This window comes from Orussus abietinus, unplaced genomic scaffold, assembly GCF_000612105.2.
Source record: "Orussus abietinus isolate OABI.00-Male unplaced genomic scaffold, Oabi_2.0 scaffold200, whole genome shotgun sequence".
In the NCBI taxonomy this organism is placed as follows: Eukaryota; Metazoa; Arthropoda; class Insecta; order Hymenoptera; family Orussidae; genus Orussus; species Orussus abietinus.
The window spans coordinates 147728-171717 of record NW_019394348.1 but is presented as its reverse complement, the minus strand read 5'-3'; the positions used below and the strand labels follow the sequence as shown (position 1 = coordinate 171717).

At 43.9% G+C, this 23990-nt stretch overlaps 1 protein-coding gene across 1 annotated transcript in view; it reads right to left on the bottom strand.

Moving 5' to 3' along the window:
* Positions 1 to 405: 405 nt before the first annotated feature.
* Positions 406 to 23990, bottom strand: part of LOC105697095 — a gene marked incomplete at its 3' end in the record, with an annotated part of 144777 nt that continues 121192 nt past the window's right edge. Inside the window, exons 2-3 of the mRNA XM_023431874.1 lie at positions 4486 to 4661; positions 406 to 595 (exon numbers count right to left, since the gene is read on the bottom strand). Coding sequence (XP_023287642.1) covers positions 406 to 595; positions 4486 to 4661 — 366 coding nt within the window. The remainder of the gene's footprint in view (positions 596 to 4485; positions 4662 to 23990) is intronic.

Below are 23990 nucleotides of genomic sequence, written 5' to 3'. Positions count from 1 at the left end.
GGGAACCTGGTTCCCATCCGTAGGATCGTCTGGCCCCCCGCGGGGCATTATCCCGACTCGCGGATGAAACATGCGGACGTCGTTCCTGAAACGGGCCGCCTCGGCGAGGACTCAATTACGTCCTTTGAAGGACCCTCCTCGCCCTGCGAAGTTCCCCTCGCCCCAGGACGCGCCGGGAGGTGTCGATTAATCGATCGGATTATTTCGCCGATTTCCCAGGAACGTCCCGGAGGGTTTGCTCGGCGCGCCGGCAGATAATGGCGACGCCGGAGCAACGTCCTCTCCGAGGTAAGTGCAATGCTCTTATCAAGCCTCCCCCGCTTCCCCGCGCGGGACAGGAGGAGGACGAGCTCGCAAAGTTTTACGAGCTCCTCCTCGCCAGGAAGAGGGATGATTTATGCTTACCCTGACGGGAGCGAAGATCTGGTCCGGCTTGATGTTCTCCAGGCGATGCTCCTGCTCGCTCCGGTGCACCAGTTGCAGGTGCGGCTGGAAGTGCGCCGGGCAGAGGCTCCCCAGGGGCAGAGGGGCAGTCCACGGCGGCAGGTGAGGCGGGTCTCTGGTGCCCAGCTCCCTGTAGAAGGTCTTCAGGAACCTGCGGCAGAAGGGGTCGAATGTTAGTCCAAGAGGCATTAACCAGCGTAACACGATAAAAAGAACATACAAGGGTTAGTTCACCATTTAGTCAACGTAACTAGTCCCATGGTAAGTTTTCCTCGTTTTGTGCACAAAGAAAAAGAAGGATGGTCAGGAAAACCACAATTGTGGCAATCCTAACAATATTGCAAGGCAACATACGGGATAATCTTGGGAGGAGGTTGCATTAACCAGCCTAACACAGTAATAAGGACATAGTAAGGGTTAGTTCACCATTCAGTCAACGTAACTAGTGCCACGTAGGTTTTCCTCGTTTTGTGCACGAAGAAATAAAAGGATGGTCAGGAAAACCACAATTGTGGCAATCCTAACAATATTGCAAGGCAACATACGGGATAATCTTGGGAGGAGGTTGCATTAACCAGCGTAACACAGTAATAAGGACATAGTAAGGGTTAGTTCACCATTCAGTCAACGTAACTAGTGCCACGTAGGTTTTCCTCGTTTTGTGCACGAAGAAATAAAAGGATGGTCAGGAAAACCACAATTGTGGCAATCCTAACCATATTGCAAGGCAACATACGGAACAATTTTTGGAGGAGGTTGCATTAACCAGCGTAACACAGTAAAAAGAACATAGAAAGGGTTACTTCACCATTCAGTCAACGTAACTACAAGGAACTAGTTGTTCCAACATTAGGCATAGTTGGGAATATCCATTAGAAAAATTTGCCATCGACATAAGTCATTCGATTTTGATGATTACGCACGTTACCTCCTAACGTACGTTCGGACAATCACGCGAATGATTGTCCGAAAGGGGTGGGCCTGGCAGGAAATAAATCTCATAAATTATTTAAACCTTCCATATGATCTACCCCAAATGCAAAGTGAACCTCTTTGGGCTGTCCAGGACACTTGGGAGGATCTTTTGGTTTTTCCACCCCACGAAAAGGGTGCGGGAGTCAAAGAAGGGGAACCGGAAACGCGGGGGAAGGACTCGTATCTACTGCAGGGAAAGTGCGCTAAAACGGAGACGGATGGTCCCCGGGTGTCACAGGTCGAGCATGGACCTCCCATCAAGGCGGGCACCACCTAACTCGCCTTCTACAGTTCCCCGGGAACTTTTGAATTTCATGAAGCCACGGAAATGGGTCGGCCGAAAAAGAGATGTCGCGGTGGTAAGATGTCGGCAGATCTAGGCACCCCGATGCGGAGGGTAGTAAAGATTGATGCTCGTAGAAGGGAATCGGGAAAGCCTCGACGGGAACCGGGAAACCCTGGACGTGAACCTCGGGGATGCCGATGGGAGTTTTACAACTTCCTGGGAATCGCCCCCCGACATCCGACCTAGCGGTTCTCCCGCTTTTCCGGAGCTTTGGCTACCGAATTTAGACTGGACATTTTTTAACATTTCATATCGTCGCTATTTCCAAAACGCTTACTTCTTTCTACTTTACATATCGGACATCGAATTTGGACTGGTCCCTGATCCATGTTCATGCAGTTATCTTTTAAACTCGATTAGATTGTCCAGGAAGTTATTGCGGTTCTTGCTGTTTAAGCTACCGAAGACCTTTCGACGTATGGGCGAAATTCCTAGGCCCGTACACGCCATTATGCGCCAAACGAGACTTCTTAGACGCCTCTTTCACGTCATCAGGGGGTCGTGAAAGTGACATCCGAGGAGTCAATCGTTCATGAAACTTTTTGCCGAATTGAGTGCACTGAGTCATTTCAAATTTAATAATACGAATATGGAGGCTATAAAAAAGGTCCCGACACCCATGAAATGTATTGTTTAATACGAAAATTAAAAATGCCTATATACAAATTCAGAAAAAGAAATGAAATTTCACCTGTGCTAAGACCTTCCTTATATCCTTCATATTTACATTATAAAGTTAGAAACGCTTCGGTACACCCAGTCCGCAGAAAAGATTCATAAACGAGACTTCTTAGACGCCTCTTTCGCATCCCCTTAATAAGAGAACAGGAAGAGTTCCTCCCTTAAAGATATACAAACGAAGGCGCGATACCCCGATCTGCGAGGTCCTTTTTAACATTCAGGTATTCATGGCTCCTTATTCGGTAAAAGGCTTAGATTGCTCAAAGGGACCAAGAACCGTAACCAGGAAATCCGCCGCGAAGACCTTTTTAATAATAAATTCCGTTCCGTATTCCGAGGTTCCTGGGGTCTCCCGAAGGAAGTGCAGAATTCAAAAGGACGCCATCTGGATCCTGCTAGACGACGCGAGCCTACGGGATGCGGCAGGACATAAAAAGGGGGAACAGAGGATGTGTCGAAGATTTCCTGGATCCCTCCAGTAATAGGATCAAGACGAGGGAGGATTCCACCGTGATCCGGCAGCAAGGTACTCCTCCGCGATTTCCCTAATACCGAGTTCCCCTCCCCCGCGGTTCGAGTGGGGTAGATCCTGGACGTCCCCAGGAATTCTTGGATTTTTCAGCAGAAACGGTACAAAACCGAAGATCCTGCCCCACTCGGCGATTGATCCTGGTAATCCCGAGTCTGGAGGTCGAAAATCCAGCTCCAGTGCACTTACGGATGGACGGAAGATCCTCGACGTCCTGGTCAGTCCAGACTTTTTAAAACAAGGACCTGGGTCCCACGACCCCTCCACGTACGTTTCTCGCATTGCCCTCGATAAATAATTCAATATTGACAAACCATCTCCGAGATAGACGTATCTAGTAGCGGCCGATTCATGCACATCCGTACCGAGTCCGTGCACATCCGTACAGAGTATTCTCACACTCTCATGATTTCTGTTCGGTACTTTTTGAATACATTGGAACGAAGGGCGCCACAATTGTGACGATTCGTAAAAAGACGCCATTCATGGGGAAGCCACCATAGTGGAGTTTGGTAATTAAAGGGTTACACGATCAGTCTTATGATACCTATCTGCCGGCCCTGACGCGATCTTAGATCCCTACCAATAAAAACCACTTTTATACCAGTACTCGACCTTTTTTTGACAATATATAAGGTAACTTTGGGTAATAAGGCCCATGCTTATTTTTTATCATATAGCAAAGTGCAATGTTTGCGACTGCCAGTTAGGAGAAAGAAGAAGATTGAGAATTGGGACCGCAGCCTTTATCAGGGAAATAGGGTTAGGGTGGGTTTAGTTTTTACGAGAATTTCAAGTTATGGAGGGCCTTATCACCCAAAGGTACCTTACATATATCTCTACGCAGAAACGCGCGTTTCCGAGTTCAAGGATCCCCGGAGTCCAGGAAGCGTCGGAAATCGCAAAGCGGAGATCCCTTCGACCTAATCTACAGGGATCCTACCCCCATCTTCCAAAAATACTTAATATTTTACTTTTAACGAGCCTTTCAAGTTACGGAGGGCCTTACCACCCAAAGGTACCCTTACATATCTCTACGCAGAAACGCGCGTTTCCGCGTTCAAGGATCCCCGGAGTCCAGGAAGCGTCGGAAATCGCAAAGCGGAGATCCCTTCGACACAATCTACATTTATGGGACCTGCTGTTACTGATGGGATCCTGCTCCCCATTTTCCAAAAATACTTAATATTTTATTTTTAACGAGCCTTTCAAGTTACGGAGGGCCTTATCACCCAAAGGTACCCTTACATATCTCTACGCAGAAACGCGCGTTTCCGCGTTCAAGGATCCCCGGAGTCCTGGAAGCGTCGGAAATCGCAAAGCGGAGATCCCTTCGACACAATCTACAGGGATCCCGCTCCCCATCTGCGAGCTCCGGTTCACCAGCCGGGGTCAGGAGAGCTCGACTCGTGGACCCCGTCCTGAAAGTTTAATCCGCCCCCTCCCGGGAAGAGCCGTCCTAAGCTCGAGGCAGGTGGGCCGGGAGAGTACAGAGGAACGCGCAGCTTACCTTAACAGACGTCCCAGGGGATCCCGTTCCGGAGACGGAGGTCCGCTGCCGAGTCTCCGGGAGGACGCGCGGGCACTGGAGATGTACGCCGCGGGGGCGGGCGGCGGACTGCACGGCGGGTAGCACGTGGGGCTGCTACCCCCGGGGGTCGACAGGGTGTAACTCCTTTCCAACTCCTGGAACCATACGAGTCGACTGGATTAGACTTCGCTTCCGATTAATTAGTTTGAGCGACGTAATGGAATAAACATGACCGTCGCCGTTCCTCTCTAGGGGTCGTTCGCTCGGAAATCGGTCTAAACAGGTGCGTAAACCTGGCACCCCCACCTTTACAAAATTCAAATTTCTTTGTCTTAATATTTTGTGCTCTTTATGTGCTACATTCGCAAATGTTGTGCTAGCTCGGTTTTTGGAAAAAAAAGAGCACAAAATGTTGACAAAGAAATTTGAATTTTGTAAAGGTGGAGGTGCCAGCTTTACGCACCTGGTCTAAACGATGTTCCTTGAGAACCGATTATTTATTTTATAACATAAACAACATATGATTCAATAATAAATGACGCTCAGAATTAAAATAGAGGAGCTATGCATTCGGAATTCGGTCAGATGTTCCTTGACAACCGATTATTTTTTTTATAAGATAAACAATGCGATTCAATGATAAGTGACGCTTCGGGTTAAAATCGAGCGATTCGCTCGAAAATTAGTTAAAACGATAACCAAATATTTCTTTCGTTCAATGAAATTTCTCTTCTCAGGTACTCACGCCTCACATTTAGTGTTAAAAGGTATTTGTTTTCAATGCTAAAAGTGAGTTATTAGTTTCTGAGAGTCCATTTTCAGAAATTTTCAGAGGGGAAGATCAAAGAACAAAAAGTAATGATACCTTCATATTGACTAAAGCTGGGCTTAACATTGTTTACCTTTACTATACAAATACATTCAACGTTCATGACCGTGATTCGTTTTGAAGAACTGTTTACTTCCCGCGCTCGTTATACGACGATGCTACATCCATGACGATCCGATCGAGACTGACTGAAAGAGGCATTCGTGCTCGCTAATGTACTTACATTTAGTGTTAAAAGGTATTTGTTTTCAATGCTAAAGGTGAGTTAAGAGTTCCTTTGAGTCCATTTTCAGAAACTTTCAGAGGGGAAGATCAAAGAACAAAAAGTAATGATAGCTTCACATTGGCAAAGTTGGGCTTAAAATTGTTTATCTGTGCGACACACGTACATTCAACGTTCATGACCGTGATTTGTTATTAAGAACTTTTTATTTCTCGCACTCGTTGCATGATGATGCTACATTTATGACAATCCTATCGAACGTATGTACTTACATCTCACATTTAGTGTTAATAGGTATTTGTTTTCAATGCTAAAAGTGAGGTAATAATTCCTAAGAGTCCATTTTCAAAAACTTTCAGAGGGGAAGATCAGTGAACAATAAGTAATGATACCTTTATATTGACTAAAGCTGGGCTTAACATTGCCTCTCCGATAAAGATACATTAAACGTTCATGACCGTAATTCGTTTTGAAGAACTGTTTACTTCCCACGCTCGTTACACGACGATGCTACATCCATGACGACCCGATCGAGACTGACTGAAAGAGGCGCCAGGTCGGACGTATGATTATTTGTACTTCCCCAGCAAGAGTACCTCTTATTATCCGAGGTAATAATTTCCAAGACACTATATGGGGAGCAAACTTTGTAGCTGTATCGACTCTCCAAGCGACCCGTTGCCATTATTCTAATAACCGAACGAGCCGGTTCAGGGTCGAGTACTCCTGGCGTAATTCGAGGCATGAAGCCCATCCAGGTAATTCATTACACCCGAATTCCCCAGCCTATTTGCAGGGGCATATCCAGCTGTTAATTGAATCGTGGTCCCGGTTCCAACGATCCCTGTAAATACAGGGGATTCGAATAAATCGTAACGACCCGAAACGTTTCGCATCTCTGGACAGCTCCAAGTGCGCGGCCGACAAATCTGATTACGGCCGGAGATTGAATTTCGTTACTTTTCATACACGTCCGCCGACGAGCGACGAGACCGCAAATTGATTAAATACCGAGCCGAGGATCCTCTCTTTGCGGAAGAGCCGACCTGGTTACCAGAGCCCAGGGCTTGAGGGATCGCCTGGTCTTAGGGCAGTTGGTCTTTCCAAGCCGGACCACTTATCAAAATTAGTCCAGGGTAACAAACGGTCCTGGTACCACCAGGAACTTCCGAGGGAACCGTTCCCCATGGGTTCCGAGGATCCCTAGCCGCGTTCGGACCTCGTCCTGGCATGTAAATTGATCCTGATCGTCCAGAGCTCGTCTGGCTCGCTCCTGAAAGACGATCCTGACGGGAAACGATAGGCAGAAAAATAGACACTCGCTCTGGTGCTGGATGGATTAATGGATGGTTGGATAAATAGATCACCCGAAAAAGAGATACCCTAGACGGGTTTGCACGTATCCGAATTAGATATAAAAACTATTTACCAATGCGCAATCTTGTTACTAATTTTAAGATTACATAAATAAAACTGTCTAATTGCAAAATATATTTTTAAATGCAATTCGAATATCGCTGATGAGCGAAAGTATTCGGGCGAAATCGATAAGTCGGTAATTCGAATTAAATGGAAAAACTATTTACCAATGCCCAATCTTGTTACTAATTTTAAAGTTACATAAATAAACTATCTAATTTCAAAATATATTTTTAAATGCAAATCGAATATCGCTGATGAGCAAAAGTTTGCGGACGAAATCGATACGTCGGTAATTCGAATTAAATGTAAAAACTATTTACCAATGCCGCGAAAGCAATTTCCGACGAGGCAGGGACACATTTCCCGAAATTGCTGAATTTCCGATAGCGCGAAATCCGAAGCTATCGGTTCCTCCTCTTTGCGGCATTTCGGCTTGTTTGCGGTATCTTCCCTTTGAAACCGCACGATTCGGCCGCTTCCTTAGAGAGTCGAGGAATAATTAAAGGGCGGAAAAGCCTTCCGGAAGTTGGGGACGGTCGGGACCGGGAATACGGCTGAAATACGTCTAGTATACGTTTGGAATACGTCAAGAATACGTCATGAATACATTTAGAATACGTCTAGAATACGTCTAGGATACGTCATGAATACGTCGGAAATAGAGTAAAGTTGGGTAAATTGTACAAAAATGCCAATGCGAAACGAAAATTACGAGAAAAGTAGAAGAACGAGGACGAGAAGAATGGCGCCCTCGGAGAGGACCAGACAGAAAGGGTTATCCGTTTTGTCTCGGCCTGGATTCGTCTACGTTGAATTGCAGATGACTGCAGATGCCCCATCGGACGGCATTAAAGTATCGAGTAATTACGGGGTGGAGAGCAATTATCGTAGGATTCGTCCCGTGGAAGCTCTTTTATCAGCCGGACTCCGGATCAAGGATGGCAGAATCCTTCCGTCGACTGCGCTTTTAGGTTAACGTGCTCAAACAATTCCCCAGATGTACTGAATTTATTCCGCCCTTTACCGAGATTTTGCAGCGTCCCCTGATTTTTCTTTTTATCCCCCGACACGGCACCAAATCAGGCTAATCGAGTTATGAATTATTAATATTTTCCTTACAGATATTAAATATCAGAAAAAGAACGAGGAGAGTTTAGGCACTATTGAAGAGTGGAACTTCTCTGTATATGAACGTAAAAAATGTCCTCCGCTACTGACATTTATATTTATGTCGAAGTCTATTACAGTCTACGTTGAGAATTATACGAAATGAAACGGTCCATATGTCATTTCGGTAAAGTAATGATAAAGAGATCGACGTAAAACCGTCGAAATCCCGGGAATTCATTATTCTAACGACTGTTTAGGACCAACATCGCCATCTGTGATGTTTAGCTGCAACTAAATGTATTCTCTAAAAACACGTGTTAGCCCTGAGACAAGCCAGTATTCTCTTATGATCGTTGGTGAAAGTATTTTCCATATTTTTCTATATGACTCTGTAATATTCCATTTCTACGGTATTCTAAATTCTTCGAGCTAGGTCCTGAAACTCTTCCTTTTCGATTTTAAGTCTCCAAGAAGCGTAATACATCGAAAACGTGCCCGGACAGTCTACGTTGAGAATTGCACGAACTGAAGTGTTCCATATGTCATTTCGGTAACGTAATGATAAAGAGATCACCCTAAAACCGTCGAAACCCCGTAAATTCATTATTCTAACGACTGTTTAGGACCAACGTCGCCATCTATGAGGTTTAACTACAACTAAAGTGCTCTAAGAACGCGTATTAGCCCCGAAACGAACCAGCATTCTCTTTCGATCGTTGGTGCAAGTATTTTCCATATTTTCCCATCTGACACTGTAATATTCCATTTCTCCGATATTCTAAATTCTTCGAGCTAGGTCCTGAAACTCTTCCTTTTCGATTTTAAACCTCCAAGAAGCGTAAAACATCGAAAACGTGCCCGGACCCCGCCATGTTTGTTCTAGTCCATGATGAGTAAATAAATTTTTGATGAAAAATGAATTTCATGAGTTTCAGGACCTACTTTAGGACTACCATATTCCCGTGGGAAAATTTCAAACGAATCGGTACATTCAATTCGGGGGAATACTTTCCCCAACGATTTGACCTCTCAGATATACATATGCTGTCTCTTATCATATCACCTTAACATTTCGGCTTTTCTAATTGCATTGACGTTACTTTACACAATGAGACGTTTAGATCCCCGAGAGAACCCAGACAATGCCACGACAGAAAGGATTAATCTTCTTCTCCGGAGTTGCATTCGTCGACGTTCAATTGCAAATGACTTCGGATGCTCCGTCGAAGGGACTGCAACGAGATGTTAAAGTACAGCGTAATTACTGGGTCGAGAGCAATTACCGAAGAGGTTTGTGTTCAATTCGTTCAGCCCGGAGATGCAGAGGAAGAGTTCTTTTTCCAAGAGTTGGCCTTTAGGAGACGATGAAATTGTTCGGATTAAACGGACCGTTGGTTGCGCCTCTCGAGTGAAATAGTTGAAATAATTCCCCAGATATCTCCCTTATCTACCCCCCGCGGCTTCGCAAGGGAGATTCGGCGGAGCCGATTTTTCCCCTCAAATAGAAAATTCGAATCGCCCTCGGTATTCCACGCTTTATCCTCTTAAATCTCGTTTCTTTTTCCCGATGAACCACCCTCCGGATAACGAGCCGGAACTAATTATCAGCGAACGAACCGTAAAGGGGGAAAAGAGACGAGGTTAGGATAAGTCTCGTCAAGGGAGCTTCTCCTTACGAGTCTTTATAAAATTCACCCCGCGAATCCACCTCCGGATTCTCAGGGGCGGTATGCCTGGGGACATTTTCCAAGGAGGCGCTCAGACGCGGGGAAAAAGAGGACGGGGTCGATTCGAGGACTAATCGCGCTTATTAAACTTCACAGGCCGGCCGGAAGTTAATTTAATCCCTATCCAATTATGCCGGATATCGCGCTAAGCCTCGCCCTAGGTGGCGCCTGCAGTTAACCGGCTGACGCGGCAGTTAACCACTGCGTAAACTGGAAATTGACCGGGCGTCCAATAAATACAGGATTAGCCAATAAATCGGAGGGAAGACGCCGGGACGTCCCCTTGGACCCTCTGGTACTCGTCCCTTGTGAGTGAAGTTGGACTAAACTAGTGTTCGATTCAGTCCTAAGTCTGAAACCAGTCCATTGTTTGGGCTCAAGTTGGCCCAACTGATGATCGGTTCGGTGCAAAGATGGTCCCACTATTGTCCTGTTTAGTTTGAACTTGACCAGACTAGTGTCCGTTTTAGTCCGAAGTTGGCCCAACTATGGATCGATTCAATTCGAAATTAATTCGAGAAATCGAGCCGAATTTAGCCCAAACGGAGCGCTGGTCGAGCTAAAGTTGGCCTAACTGATGATGGGTTTGGTCCAAAGATGGTCCCACTATTGTCCTGTTTAGTTTGAGCTTGACCAGACTAGTACCCGTTTTAGTCCGAAGTTGGCCCAACTATGGATCGATTCAATTCGAAATTAATTCGAGGAATCGAGCCGAACTTAGCCCAAACGGACCAGCGTCCCGTTTGGGCTCAAGTTGATCCAACTAACGTTCGGCTTGGTCCAAAGATGGTCCCACTATTGTTCCGTTTAGTTTGAACTTGACCCGACTAGTACCCGTTGTAGTCCGAAGTTGGCCCAACTATCGTTCGATTCAATTCGAAAATGATTCGACAAGTCGAGTTGAATTTAGCCCAAACGGAACGCTGATCCGTTTGTGCTGAAGTTGGCCCAACCAACGTTCGGTTCGGTCCAAAGATGGTCCCACTATTGTCCTGTTTAGTTTGAGCTTGACCAGACTAGTACCCGTTTTAGTCCGAAGTTGGCCCAACTATGGATCGATTCAATTCGAAATTAATTCGAGAAATCGAGCCGAATTTAGCCCAAACGGAGCGCTGGTCGAGCTAAAGTTGGCCTAACTGATGATGGGTTTGGTCCAAAGATGGTCCCACTATTGTCCTGTTTAGTTTGAACTTGACCAGATTAGTGTCTGTTTTAGTCCGAAGTTGGCCCGACTATGTTCGATTCAATTCGAAAATGATTCGACAAGTCGAGTCGAATTTAGCCCAAACGGAGCGCTGGTCCGTTCGAGATAAAGTTGGCCCAATTGATGATCGGTTTGGTCCAAAGATCGTCCCACTATTCTCCCGTTTAGTTTGAAGTTGACCCGACTAGTGTCCGTTTTAGTCCGAAGTTGGCCCACCTATAGTTCGATTCAATTCGAAATTGATTCGAGAAATCGTGCCAAACGGACCAGCGCCCCATTTGGACTCAAGTTGGCCCAACTGATGTTCGGTTCGGTCCAAAGATAGTCCCACTATTGTCCCGTTTAGTTCGAACTTGACTCGACTAATACCCGTTTTAGTCCGAAGTTGGCCTAGACTAATGCTCTTGATTCCTTCTGAAGTGACTCGACTAACGCTTTCTTTAAACCAAAGTTAGCCTAGACTAACGTTCTCGGTTCCTTCTGAAGTGGATTCGCTTATCACTTTACTCAATCCAAAATTCATTTTATTAGCGCTATGTTCAATCCGAAGTTGACTCTATTACCGCTCTCTTCAATCCATAGTTAGCCTAGACTAAAGTTGACTTCATTCCTTCTGAAGTTACTCGACTAACGCTTCCTTTAAACCGAAGTTAGCCTACTAAAGTTCTTAGTTCCTTCCGAAATAGACTCGTCTAGCGCTTTACACAATCCAGAATTCATTTGATTAGCTCTATCTTCAATCCAAAGTTGACATCGTTCCTTCTGAAGTTACTCGACTAACGCTTCCTTTAAACCGAAGTTAGCCTAAACTAAAGTTCTTAGTTCCTTCCGAAATAGACTCGTCTAGCGCTTTACACAATCCAGAATTCATTTGATTAGCTCTATCTTCACTCCAAAGTTGACTCAACTAGCGTTTCATCCAATCCAAAGTTGTCTCGACTAGCGTTTCAACCAATCCAAAGTTGACCAGACTATCCCTTGGTTAGGTCCAGGTCGGCCGCTATCCCGGAAGGGGAGTCATGCGCCGCGGCATCGGATGTAGACACGGCTCGCATACGTATTATTTCATCGGTACTTCGGGTGCAGAAGCTCGTAAATCCAATTCCGGACTTCCGTGGAGAGCGAAAGGGCGGGCGAAACGCCGCGTTTTCCCCTGGTATCGGTCCCGGGCTCGAAATTTCCGCCCGTAATGAGAACATCCGCGGGACGACTGGAAGAAAGGGCGCCGGAAACCGGTGAACGGATTTTCGGCTTCGAGATGAATTTCCCAGATCGGGGTCAGCTTCCTCTCGCCGCCATTCTTTTTACGGGGCTGAATAAAATATCCGATCGGAACAGGGACGGTTCGATCGCCTTCGAGTGGGAAAACTCGTATAATAAAAACCGACTAGAAACGAGTAGACGTTATTTCCGCAATACGAGCTAACCATTAAACTATGATAGTTTCCTTGCATTTCACGGAAGTACCCCCCAAATTTTTTAGGATTTCTCTAAACGCGATAATAACGTCATTATAATTTGTGGTACCGGTACATTTTATAGGGAAATCAGTTTTAGTGTTGGGAAAAGTGCGACACCAAAGGTAAGACCTGGGCACAATTGCAAGACCAAGACTCGAATATTTAGTTTTTTTATTAAAGAAATCCCTGCTTGAAAGATTGACGATTGGCTGACAATTTTAAGCGCAGACTCAGCTCCATATTTTGGATATCAGGACTTATTCACTGATTCATTCGCTTATCAGGTTGCCTAGAAAGGTATTGCGGTTTTGCTGTTTAAGATTTGACGCTTCAAATACAGTCGTTTTCCCTTCATTTCCGTATGATTTCGAGGGAAATGACAATTCATTTTTAAATATCAGAAGTATGCACATTTTGCGGGAAATTAAATGTACTACAAAATCTACACATGTGAAAGAACTATTTAATTGAGTACCATTTAAGCTTTTAGTAGTATAGTCCTATATCGTGTATGCGAAAAAGATTTGATGTGCGCAATTAATGAAAAAAAAAAAAAAATAGAGATTCTAGTATCATTGCAATTAATTGTAGAAACATAAATGTATTAGTCTAAGTTCTTGAATACCGACGGTGTTTTTCTGTCGAGTCCTATGCGTAATAATAAAGTCGTTTTTTCTTCATTTCCGTATGATTTCGAGGGAAATTACAATTCACTTTTAAGTACCAGAAGTATACACATTTTGCGGGAAATGAAATGTACTACAAAATCTACACATGTGAAAGAACTATTTAATTAAGTACCATTTAAGCATTTAGTAGTATAGTCCTATATCGTGTATGCGAAAAAGATTTGATATGCGCAATTAATGAAAAAAAAAAAAAAAAAAAATAGCGATCGAATATCATTGCAATTAATTGTAGAAACACAAATGTATTTGTCTAAGTTCTCGAATACCGACGGTGTTTTTCTGTCGAGTCCAATGAGTAATCAATTTCATACGTAATGCACGTTTGGATGCCCTCGCTTATCACGAGGATGATTCGGCTTATCAGAGTGGCTCGATTCCTGAAATCGAGGAACTCCTCCATCCCAAGTCCTCGAAATTGATTTCCAGGTGGCATCAAAGGTGCGTTCCCCCATCTTGAAATTCGAAGCTTTTGATGACCGACATGATGATCTAATCAGTCGAATGTGGTGGCTAATCAGTCGAAATGTGGACACGCATATCGGTCGAGTGTCTCATTCGGTGAAACCTGGACCAAACTGGAGAGTCGAAGGGCCAATCGGAGGTCTGCAGTTAGTGGGAAGTAAATTGCTGCCATTGGCGAGTACGACGCATCAATTAGTCGAAATTAAGTGGCTCGATCTTACCGGCAGGTGCATCTGCCGGCCGCAGCTGCGTTTCCGTCTTACGGCAACATCGAAGGACCTCACCGGGGGTCGCAATTATGCGGAATTAATTGCCCCGATGTCGTCAAGGGCGTATACCGTTGTTTATTAAGCCCCTCAAAATTGGCAAACCTCCTCGTCTTGGCTCTTTGCATATTCGCGTAGAAGAGGTGCTCTCCCTCAACCTTTTCCCCTATTAAGGCGCATCTTCAAAGCAATCGTTAGGTCGGAAACATTAAAAGGGATTTTCTGAAAAGGCACCCCCGACGTCTGATATTACTGTTTCGGGCTAATAAAAGTCATGATTCTCTTAAAATAAATGAAAACAAAAAAATCGTTGATTTGTTTTTAAAGTCAGGATTTAAATACCGATTTTTGTAATATCTTAACCCTTTGGGTACTAAAGAGCGCCTAAAGGCGCCCGACGTTTGGTCCAATATTGCCTGCACGGTCAGACGAATTTCGCCCATATGTCGAAATGGCTAATAAAAGTCATGATTTTCTTAAATTAAATGAAAAAAAAATCGTTGATTTGTTTTTAAAGTCAGGATTTAAATAGCGATTTTTGTGGTATTTTAAATACCGCTTTGCGGTACCAAGGCAAATAAAAAAAAAAACTGAGATCTTTAAAAATAAAAATTAGTCGATTGAAATCCATGATTATAATCGCGATCTCAGTTAAATTGTTGTATCATAAATGTTAAATTATTATATAATAAAATATAATAATAAATCGTCCTGACCCTGAGTATTTTATAGTAATTTTATTCAGTGAGATGTTACGTATCTGCATATGGTCGTCGTGCGTTTGGAAGTTAGGGAAAAGCATCTGTCAAAAACAGTACACCGACAACGAATTATCCGCCAAAGAGATTTGTGGTTACGGGGGCAGACTTTGTGAACATTCGCCATACGTGGTTTGATATTCGCGGATTCTCGAATTTTGTCGAGAAATACAGTCCAACGCCAGTTGCCACCGGGTCATCCGGCGTGTTTTATAGCTCGACGACGTTCATCACCATTCGTCATTTACGCGTGATTTGTTGCACTGCGAGCTCACATTTGCTCCAAGCCCCCCTTTAGAAATAAAAAAACACGCCCAGCATGTCATAAAAGTAATTGTCATTAATACATAAATGATTTTGCTAGGTAATTTCGCCGGAAAAGTGGCAATTATATCGTCAGAAAATGACTTTGTCATTTATACGTGATTTGTTGTACTACGAGCTCACATTTGCTCCAAGCATCCCTTTAGAAATAAAAAAAAAACATGCCTAGCATGCCATAAAAGTAATTTTGATCAATGCATAAATGATTTTGCTAGGTAATTACGCCGGAAAAATTGCAATTATATCATCAGAAAATGACTTTGTCATTTATACGTGATTTGTTGTACTACGAGCTCACATTTGCTCCAAGCATCCCTTTAGAAATAAAAAAAAAACATGCCTAGCATGCCATAAAAGTAATTTTGATCAATGCATAAATGATTTTGCTAGGTAATTACGCCGGAAAAATTGCAATTATATCATCAGAAAATGACTTTGTCATTTACGCGTGATTTGTTGTACTGCGAGCTCACATTAGTTAAGTAATTATCCGGGATATGTACCTACCTCCTTACTGAGTACGTCCCAATGCGTCTACGTAAAAAATTGGACAAATCAACAGGACGATTTATGTATTTATTACGTAATTTACATTGTAAAGTTTGAATCGATTCAGTACACCCAGTTCGTAGAGAAGTTTCATAAACGATTGATCTTTCGAATGCCACTTTCACATCCCCTTAAGAAAATCGTCTTTCGATACCAGGGCAAGTACGCGCAATTACCCGGGATGTGTACCTATATACTTGCCGAGTACGTGCCAATGCGTAGACGTAAAAAATTGGAAAAATCAACAGGGCAATTTATGGATTCCGGAGGTTTACTGCATACGCAGGCTGCAGTGTCCGTACGCAAAGTATCGCGCGGAATCACAGCGTGTTTTATCGCTTTACGATATATTCGACAATTCATCACCGTACGCCCCCCATATACCCCTTTTTATGTACACCTGGTCGGGTGACGTTGCAAGCATGTATGCTCGCGCGTCCCTTGGCAATAAACCGGGAAAATAACCCCGTAACATCGTTGCCTCGACAAGAACAGCGCGCGGCGAAAGAATTGCTAAACGTTATTTCCCCGGTAAATGCAGCTGCACGCAGGAGTGGCGAATTTACTATCGCAGAGAGGAAAAAAAAAAGTAGCAGCTGAAAAATGAATAGAACCCCTCTTCTCCCGTCCAGCCATTCCCACCGGATTTTTTATCTTGCCGTTTCACCGCTTTCGTCGGAAAAGTTTATCAAGCCATGGAGAATTTAGTCCTGATTATGAGTCCAGGAATCGAACGGCAACTTCAATTTTAGGAGCTCTCATGATTTATTGTACATGCAGTCGGCATATCAGGAAGGACATTTGGTAGCAGTTAAATGTATTTGGCGTGAAACTCTGCCGCTTTTGTCGGAAAAGTTTATCAAGCCATGGAGAATTTAGTCCTGATTATGAGTCCAGGAATCGAACGGCAACTTCAATTTCAGGAGCTCTCATGATTTATTGCACATGCAGTCGGCACATCAGGAAGGACATTTGGTAGCAGTTAAATGTATTTGGCGTGAAACTCTGCCGCTTTCGTCGGAAAAGTTTATCAAGCCATGGGGAATTTAGCCCTGATTATGAGTCCAGGAATCGAACGGCAAATTCAGTTTTAGGAGCTCTCATGATTTATTGCACATGCAGTCGGCATATCGGGAAGGACATTTGGCAGCAATAAAATGTACTTGACGCGAAACTCTGCATTGTATATTGGAAGAAATAATGCTGAAGAGTGAAAAGATTTCCTGAACAATTATGACGAATTTTAAGTACTACCCTCGGGAAAAGTGTCATGCTTTTTTTCTCAGTGTACCGAGTACTTTACGTTACAAAGCTACTGTTGAAAATATTTTAAAAGTTCATACACTTTTATTATGTGCGGTTGTATGCAACATTATAAATTTTACATCTTAAAGGTGAATTAACGCACTTTCACCATAAACTCCTGTATACATTGACATTTTTATCACGGGTTATAATTTTGCGAAATACAGGAACAAAAGTTCACTTAAGTACTAAATTCAAAACATGCATTAACAAAATATATAAATAAAATGATACGTCATAGAATTGCAATTAACAATATTTCCATTACCAGTTCCGGACTCTCGAGGAAATATTTCTCGAATATTTCTGGAACTGGTACTCCATGTGTACTAATTATGTACGCACAGTTGACGTCACATAAATATTTAAATGCCACGTGTCAATGTAAATTATGCCGTTTATCGTTTCTTTTTCCCTGCTTTTTATCTTTGTACCGGAATTTCTTTTAAGATTTCTATTACCTCGCACGCCTGCGTTAATACTCTGTGCACGAGCTCGTGCTTGCGCATGAAAAGGGCGATTCGCAAAAGAGAGAGAACCAAGTGCTATCGATTTTTCGGTAATTAGCGAGTACCGCTTGCCGAGCCGGAAACTGCAAGAGATGCGAAAGCTCGGGAAAAGGCGTCGGTAGGTCTCGCAATTGCAGCTTGCGATTGCAGCTTGCGATTCCAGCCCGAAAGCCGTAGTCGTTCCATCGAATGGAAAAAGTTCCGATCCGCAAACCATATTACTTCCGGCCCGATAATCAGGCCAACTTTCGAACCGAAAGAGCTTTTTCGAATATCGGCTTATCTGGCTAAATCTGCCTAAAGTCAACCTGAATCTTCGCGACAGTTGTCAGTTGAATCCTCTCTCTCTCTGTTTCTTTTAGAAAGAAAAAGCGCCATGCCAAATCGAATCCTTACCGACACTTTACATTTCCGCAGTTGGGAAAGTTTCTCCTAGTTTGGAGTACCAGAATTCTTGTGATAATAAGTACAGATCTCTGTAATCAGTGCGTTAAAAAATGATAACAACTTGACCCTAATTTCATAAATGATTCTGGTTCTGATCTATTAATCTCCCATTGTTTGTTTTTAAAGAAAGAAGAAACACTTCGATTGTCTGACTACCTTATAACTTGAGATCAGATCGATTCTCTTGTTCTTTTTTTTTCGGTTATGGGGAAGCAACTGCTCTTTTTTTGTTTCCATCGTCTTAAGATCCACAATTAAAAGAAAAATGCACCTGGCCGAGGTAATGCTGGACTTAGATTGCTTCGTTAAAAAAATATAAAAACGGAAATATTTCGGTCTCAGGTGCAGTTGCGATGAAAACACTATGAGTTCATAGCTTGACGTGGATAAAAAATAAGCGTGGCAAGTTGGGGTTAAGGTGGAGTCCTTCTTAGCAACATGGCGGCGAATCAGCAGCTGCAACAGCGCGTAAAGCTCACAGGGCTTCTGCGTTATGGAAAGCTCCGCTTCTTGGGGGCCTGCCTCGTCCATCTCGGCAGTTCCCAGTGTACACAGCAATTCCAGCAATTCCTAACCCAGAGCTCGCGGAGCCCTCGAGTCTGCCAAAGCTCTCGGACCTCCATCCAAGCTGCGCAGCTTTCCGCCCATTTAACGCGCAGTTGCCGTGGTGCCAAAGCTCGGGCTTTGTTCCAACTCGCCCGGGAAAAATTAACGCCTTCCGAGAGCTGCCGCCGTTTTTTCTCCAGACCTCTTCGCTGCTTGCACTTGGCGCCGCCATTTTGGAGAACGCCGTTCGCGCTCTTCTCCGAAAGCGTCCTCTTGTCCCGCGCCAATTTCATTTAGACATACCTTCGTTAATATTGTCTCCCTTGGGAGAACCACTCTTTTTTAGCTTTTATTCATTCTGGTTCTTAATTGAGAATCGTCACCAGCGATTGCATTGCATATTTTGCGGTTCACACTTCTCGCCGCCATTTTGGAGAACGCCGCTCGCGCTCTTCTCCAAAAGCGTCCTCTTGTCCCGCGCCAATTTCATTTAGGCATACCTTCGTTAATATTGTCTCCCTTGAGAGAACCACTCTTTTTTAGCTTTTATTAATTCTCGTTCTTAATTGAGAATCGTCACCAGCGATTGCATTGCATATTTTGCGGTTCACACTTCTCGCCGTCATTTTGGAGAACGCCGGTTTCGCTCTTCTCCAAAAGTGACCTCTTGTCCCGTGCCAATTTCATTTAGGCATATCTTCCTTCCCTAATACTGTCTCCCTTGAAAATTGTCAACAGAGATTGCATCGCTCATTTTTTCCAGACCTCTTTGTTGTTCACACTTCTCACTACCATTTTGGAGAACGCTGCTTTCGCTCTTCTCCAAAAGCGTCCTTTTGTCCCGCGCCAATTTCATTTAGGCATACCTTCCTTCGCTAATATAGTCTCCTTTGAGAGAACCACTCTTTTTTAGCTTCTATTAATTCTCATTCTTAATTGAGAATCGTCATCAGAGATTGCATTGCATATTTTGCGGTTGACGCTTCTCGCCGCCATTTTGGAGAACGCCGCCCGCGCTCTTCCGCGAAAGCGATTTAAGATATTTCTTTGCTAACTTATACCCTTTCAACAGAGGCCTTCCTTTGTTAGCTTCCGTTATCAGTTCTTCCAATCACGAAAATCCTCACCGGAGATCTCATCGGGCATATTTTCGCGCTTAGGTAAGCACCTCAATCTCGGAAAATTGCTTCGCTTACGCGAATGTAAATTAATAGCCGCCTCCGTTCGCGGTTAGATATATCTGTGCACTCGTTTTACTGCTACTAAAAGGCATAAGTACTGCTAATAAAAGCTAATAAAAGCAACAGGCGTGTTCCTAGCAAGGTCAGATGCCAGTCCTTTTCGAGCACTCATTGAGTGAAATTAAATCCACACACGCAAGGTCGCGAGCCGCACTTGTGGCTCAAGTGTTCCTTTGATGGGATTGATCGAAAGCCACCAAGACACCACTCGATACTTATACAGCTTAATGACGATATCATCCATAAACGCGCAACATACGGCCATACAGGAAGATTGAAATCCGACATTTAATGGCTCACTTCACAAGAGAAGTTCCAATTCCCCCTAGACGTCCGGAACTGCCGAGTGGTCTTGGCGGAGGTTGTTAAAACTTTTCCGAGCATAAACATAAAGTCGAGTGGAAAAATACGGTAAGTTGTAATCCCGATTGCAGACCAGAAGTCCAAAGTCGGGATTAGAGCAGCACAAAAGCTGGCGATTCAATTCATTGACTGTCAGATACTCAGCGAGGATGGAACTTCGTCACATGGTTAAGTCATGTTTATGGAGGAAAAATTAAGTTGCAACTAACCGTCAGAGATGGCGCCACTGGTCGATTACAGTATCGATAATCATGAATCCACGGGATATCTATCGTTTTACATTAGACCTAATGTTACGTTAGACCTAATGGTGGCGGTCGAGAACGTCAGGAAGACGGATGAGGAATGACGATGAGTGTGGAAGCCAACACTTGCAGCTCCAGGGCAGCCGTGCATCACATGAGCATGCGTGTGGGTGGTGGGGTGGCATAATCGAGAACCCTGTACGCAGCCATCCTCGCTAAGGGAAGCTAATATCCAAAGGAGGGCCATCTCCGGCACCAAGTTACCCTGGAGGACATTGCGGAGTATCTTTCCCTGGGGATCCCCCCAAGTTACGAGTCCCTCGTCACAGGCGCGACGTCGACGTTGACGACGGACGCTTAAACGTTCGTCACTGCTCCCCGGGCTGGGAAGCATACTAAACCGGGATCAAATTTTCGGGACTTTACTATCTTCCGTCAGGATTCCGTCCTGAGGAAATTGCCAAATGGACGGTGAAACAGTAAACTCCGGAGAGAATGGGTTGTCAATTAACAGCTAACTAATTAATCTATTTAAAGCAAGGACGAGATGATCACCAACGACATGGCGCGTCAATTGAAATTTATCTATACCCTTTTTGGTGGTGACGCTATTTTGAATACTCAAGTGGAAGCATAAACTGGAGATTAAGCCATTTTTTTGCCTTTATCACGTTCAAATGCGAGTTTATCAATTAACAGCTAACTAATTACTCCATTTAAGCAAGGACGAGATGATCACCAACGACATGGCGCGTCAATTGAAATTCTTCTATACCCTTTTTGGTGGTGACGCTATTTTGAATACTCAAGTGGAAGCATAAACTGGCGATTAAGCCACTTTTTTTGCCTTTATCCCGTTAAAATGCGAGTTTAGCAATTACCAGAGTGTTCTAAATGGTCGTACAATTGTCCTGACACGTTCGTTTCTCACATTAGAGCCTTCGATAATTGTATGTCGATCGAAATATAAGAACTCTACGGCAGTATAGTTCTGGTCTGGACTAAATTAATAAATTTCTTTCAAAAGTGATAATTATAAAATGGTCAGGATAATTCCTAGATGCTGTCACGTGGTAAAGTTTCAGACGGTTCGATCCAATACCCTTTAAAAAAAAAGCGTCTTATTAGGCACGACTGATTTGAGGGGGGTTTCACTTCGCCTTAAGGGGATGCGAAAGTAGCATCTGAAAAGTCAATCGTTCATGAAATTTTTCTCCGAACTGAGTGTACCGAATCGTTTCAAACTTTACAACGTGAATGTGGAGGCCTTAAGGTAGGTCCTGAAACTCACGAGATGTCATGTTTATAAAAAATTTGAAAAACATCTATAAACAAATGTGGAAAAAATTGAAATTTTGTGAGTGCCAGGACCTTCTTCATAGCTTCCATATTCACATTGTAATGTTTGGAGCGATTCGGTTCATCCAGTTCGGAGAAAAGTTTCATAAACGAGACCTCTTCAGGCCGCTTTCACATCGCCTTAAGACGTGCATATCGAAGACGCGAGTTAGGTTAGGTTTCGGAGCGAGTCCTAGGGGCATCCCCTCGGCGGAAATCCGCCGGGATACGGGAGTCCGTCTTCTCGGGAAGATTCTCGGTGTTACGACCGAGAATCTGACGAAGACCACCTCGGGTCGGAACGCGACGCTTAAACGTCGAAAGAAGCTTTTTCCCGAGGCTGAGAAGCTTAAGTGTCGTCGGGCTGGAAGTGCCTCTACACCTCTAGAGGCGCGCGGTATATGAGTACATGGCCAGAAACGACTGAAGTCGGAATCGGGATGAGAATACCTCTCTAACTGTTGTTCCGGGAACTACAAAACGAACTCCACCTCTCCGTCCCCTCGATCCCACCGAAATGACTAAATTTCCGATCGGCGAGATCGACGAAACTTTGTACTTGATTTATAGTAACGCATACCTGGTAATTCCCCACCGAAATGAACAAATTTATGATCGTTGGGATCGACGACACTTTGTGCTTGATTTATAGTAATGCATGGCTAGTAATTCCCCACCGAAATGAATAAATTTATGATCGTCGAGATCGACAAAACTTTGTGCTTGATTTATAGTAAGGCATAACTGGTAATTCCTCACCGAAATGAACAAATTTCTGATCATGAAGATCAACGAAACTTTGTACTTGATTTATAGTAATGCATAGCTGGTAATTCCCCACCGAAATGAACAAACTTCTGATCATCTAGACCGATGAAACTTTGTACTAAACATTTGTATTTAATTTTTAGAAACGTATCGCTGGTAATTCCTCACCGAAATGAACAAATTTATGGAAGTCCTAGCTAGGGCCTAGATACTCATGATTACCTAGTCACTTTTCCACCCTAGAGCCTTGTACAATTCTTTGCGGAAAGGTGATTCGGCACTCGAAGCCCTCGTTCCTTTTTTTTCTTTAATCCAAGTGACCTCGTCTGCGTCGCGGGTGCAATTGCGCAGTTGCACAGTTGCGAAACCAGTCCTTCTCACGGTCTCGCATCTGCCGAGTCGAGAAGAAGCTGTCGTTAGCGTCTCGTCCCGAGAACGACTCGGTTAAAACGTTTCCAAGTAGTATCGGAGTTGCCGAGGCCACAGGAGGGAAACGGGACCAACAATTATCCGCGAAGCACGCGATGCGACCAAGAGTATCGGAAGCGTCGACGGGGGTGTCGTAAAGAAGTCGTAGACGTGTCGCAAAATGGATGGGGCGTTCACCACCCACCATAGAAACTGCGATCGCCCCAAGGGAGTTCGAAACTGATTTTTTTTCCCCAAACTTCAACTTTCCTCGTAAAATCGGGAATTGTACAACATCATTTCTAGCCCCTTAAGGCGATGCGAAAAGAGTCGAGAAACTTAGATGAGGTCGATAAAAATTCTTATGTAAATCGATATATACTACGGGACATGAGTACCTTTCTTGTAGATATAAAAGTGTATGACATTCGTGAAGATATTCATATCCGTTAATGTATCATCATCTGAAGGAATCACTGGTGTAGTGCAGATGTCATTTAAAGTGACTGATTTTATCCTCAAACTTCAACTTTTCACATAAAATCGGGAATTGTATACTGGCAGACATGAATGCCTCCCCTGCAGATACGGCATCGCCTGTGCAGGATGAGAGGGCATCGATGTCTCTCAGTGTACAATGGCGGACATGAATGCCTCCCCTGCAGATACGGCATCGCCTGTGCAGGCTGGGAGGGCATTGATGTCTCCCAGTGTACAACATCGTTTCTAGCCCTCTTAAGGCGATGCGAAAGAAGCCGAGAAACTTAGATGAGGTCGATAAAAATTCTTATGTAAATCGATATATACTAGGGGACATGAGTGACTTCCTTGCAGATATAAAAGTGTATGACAGAGAGTTTCGTGAAGATTTCATGTCTGTTAAGGTGGTACGAAAGGATCATTTTATGCATATGAAAACGTCAAAATATTTATAAAGCTTTCCTCCAAACTGCATCGAATTATCTCAACTTTAACACATGATTATGGAGGCCCTAATGAAGACCGCGAAGCTCGTGAAGTTTCATTTTTCGAAGAAAAAACATGTCTCTTTTGGTACTTGTCCGAGATGAATGTAAATCTTTCTTTCCAGAAATGAAATCTCACGAGCATCGCGTTCATCCATAGGGCCTCCATAATCACGTGTAAAATTAATCGGTGCACCGGAAAAAATTTATATAAATATATTCACGTTTCATATATTTAAAATGACCCCTTCACAACGCCTTAATCGATCCGTGGGATCGGAACGGAAACAGGCATGCCCGAAAAAACGGTGATGCTCAAATTCCCT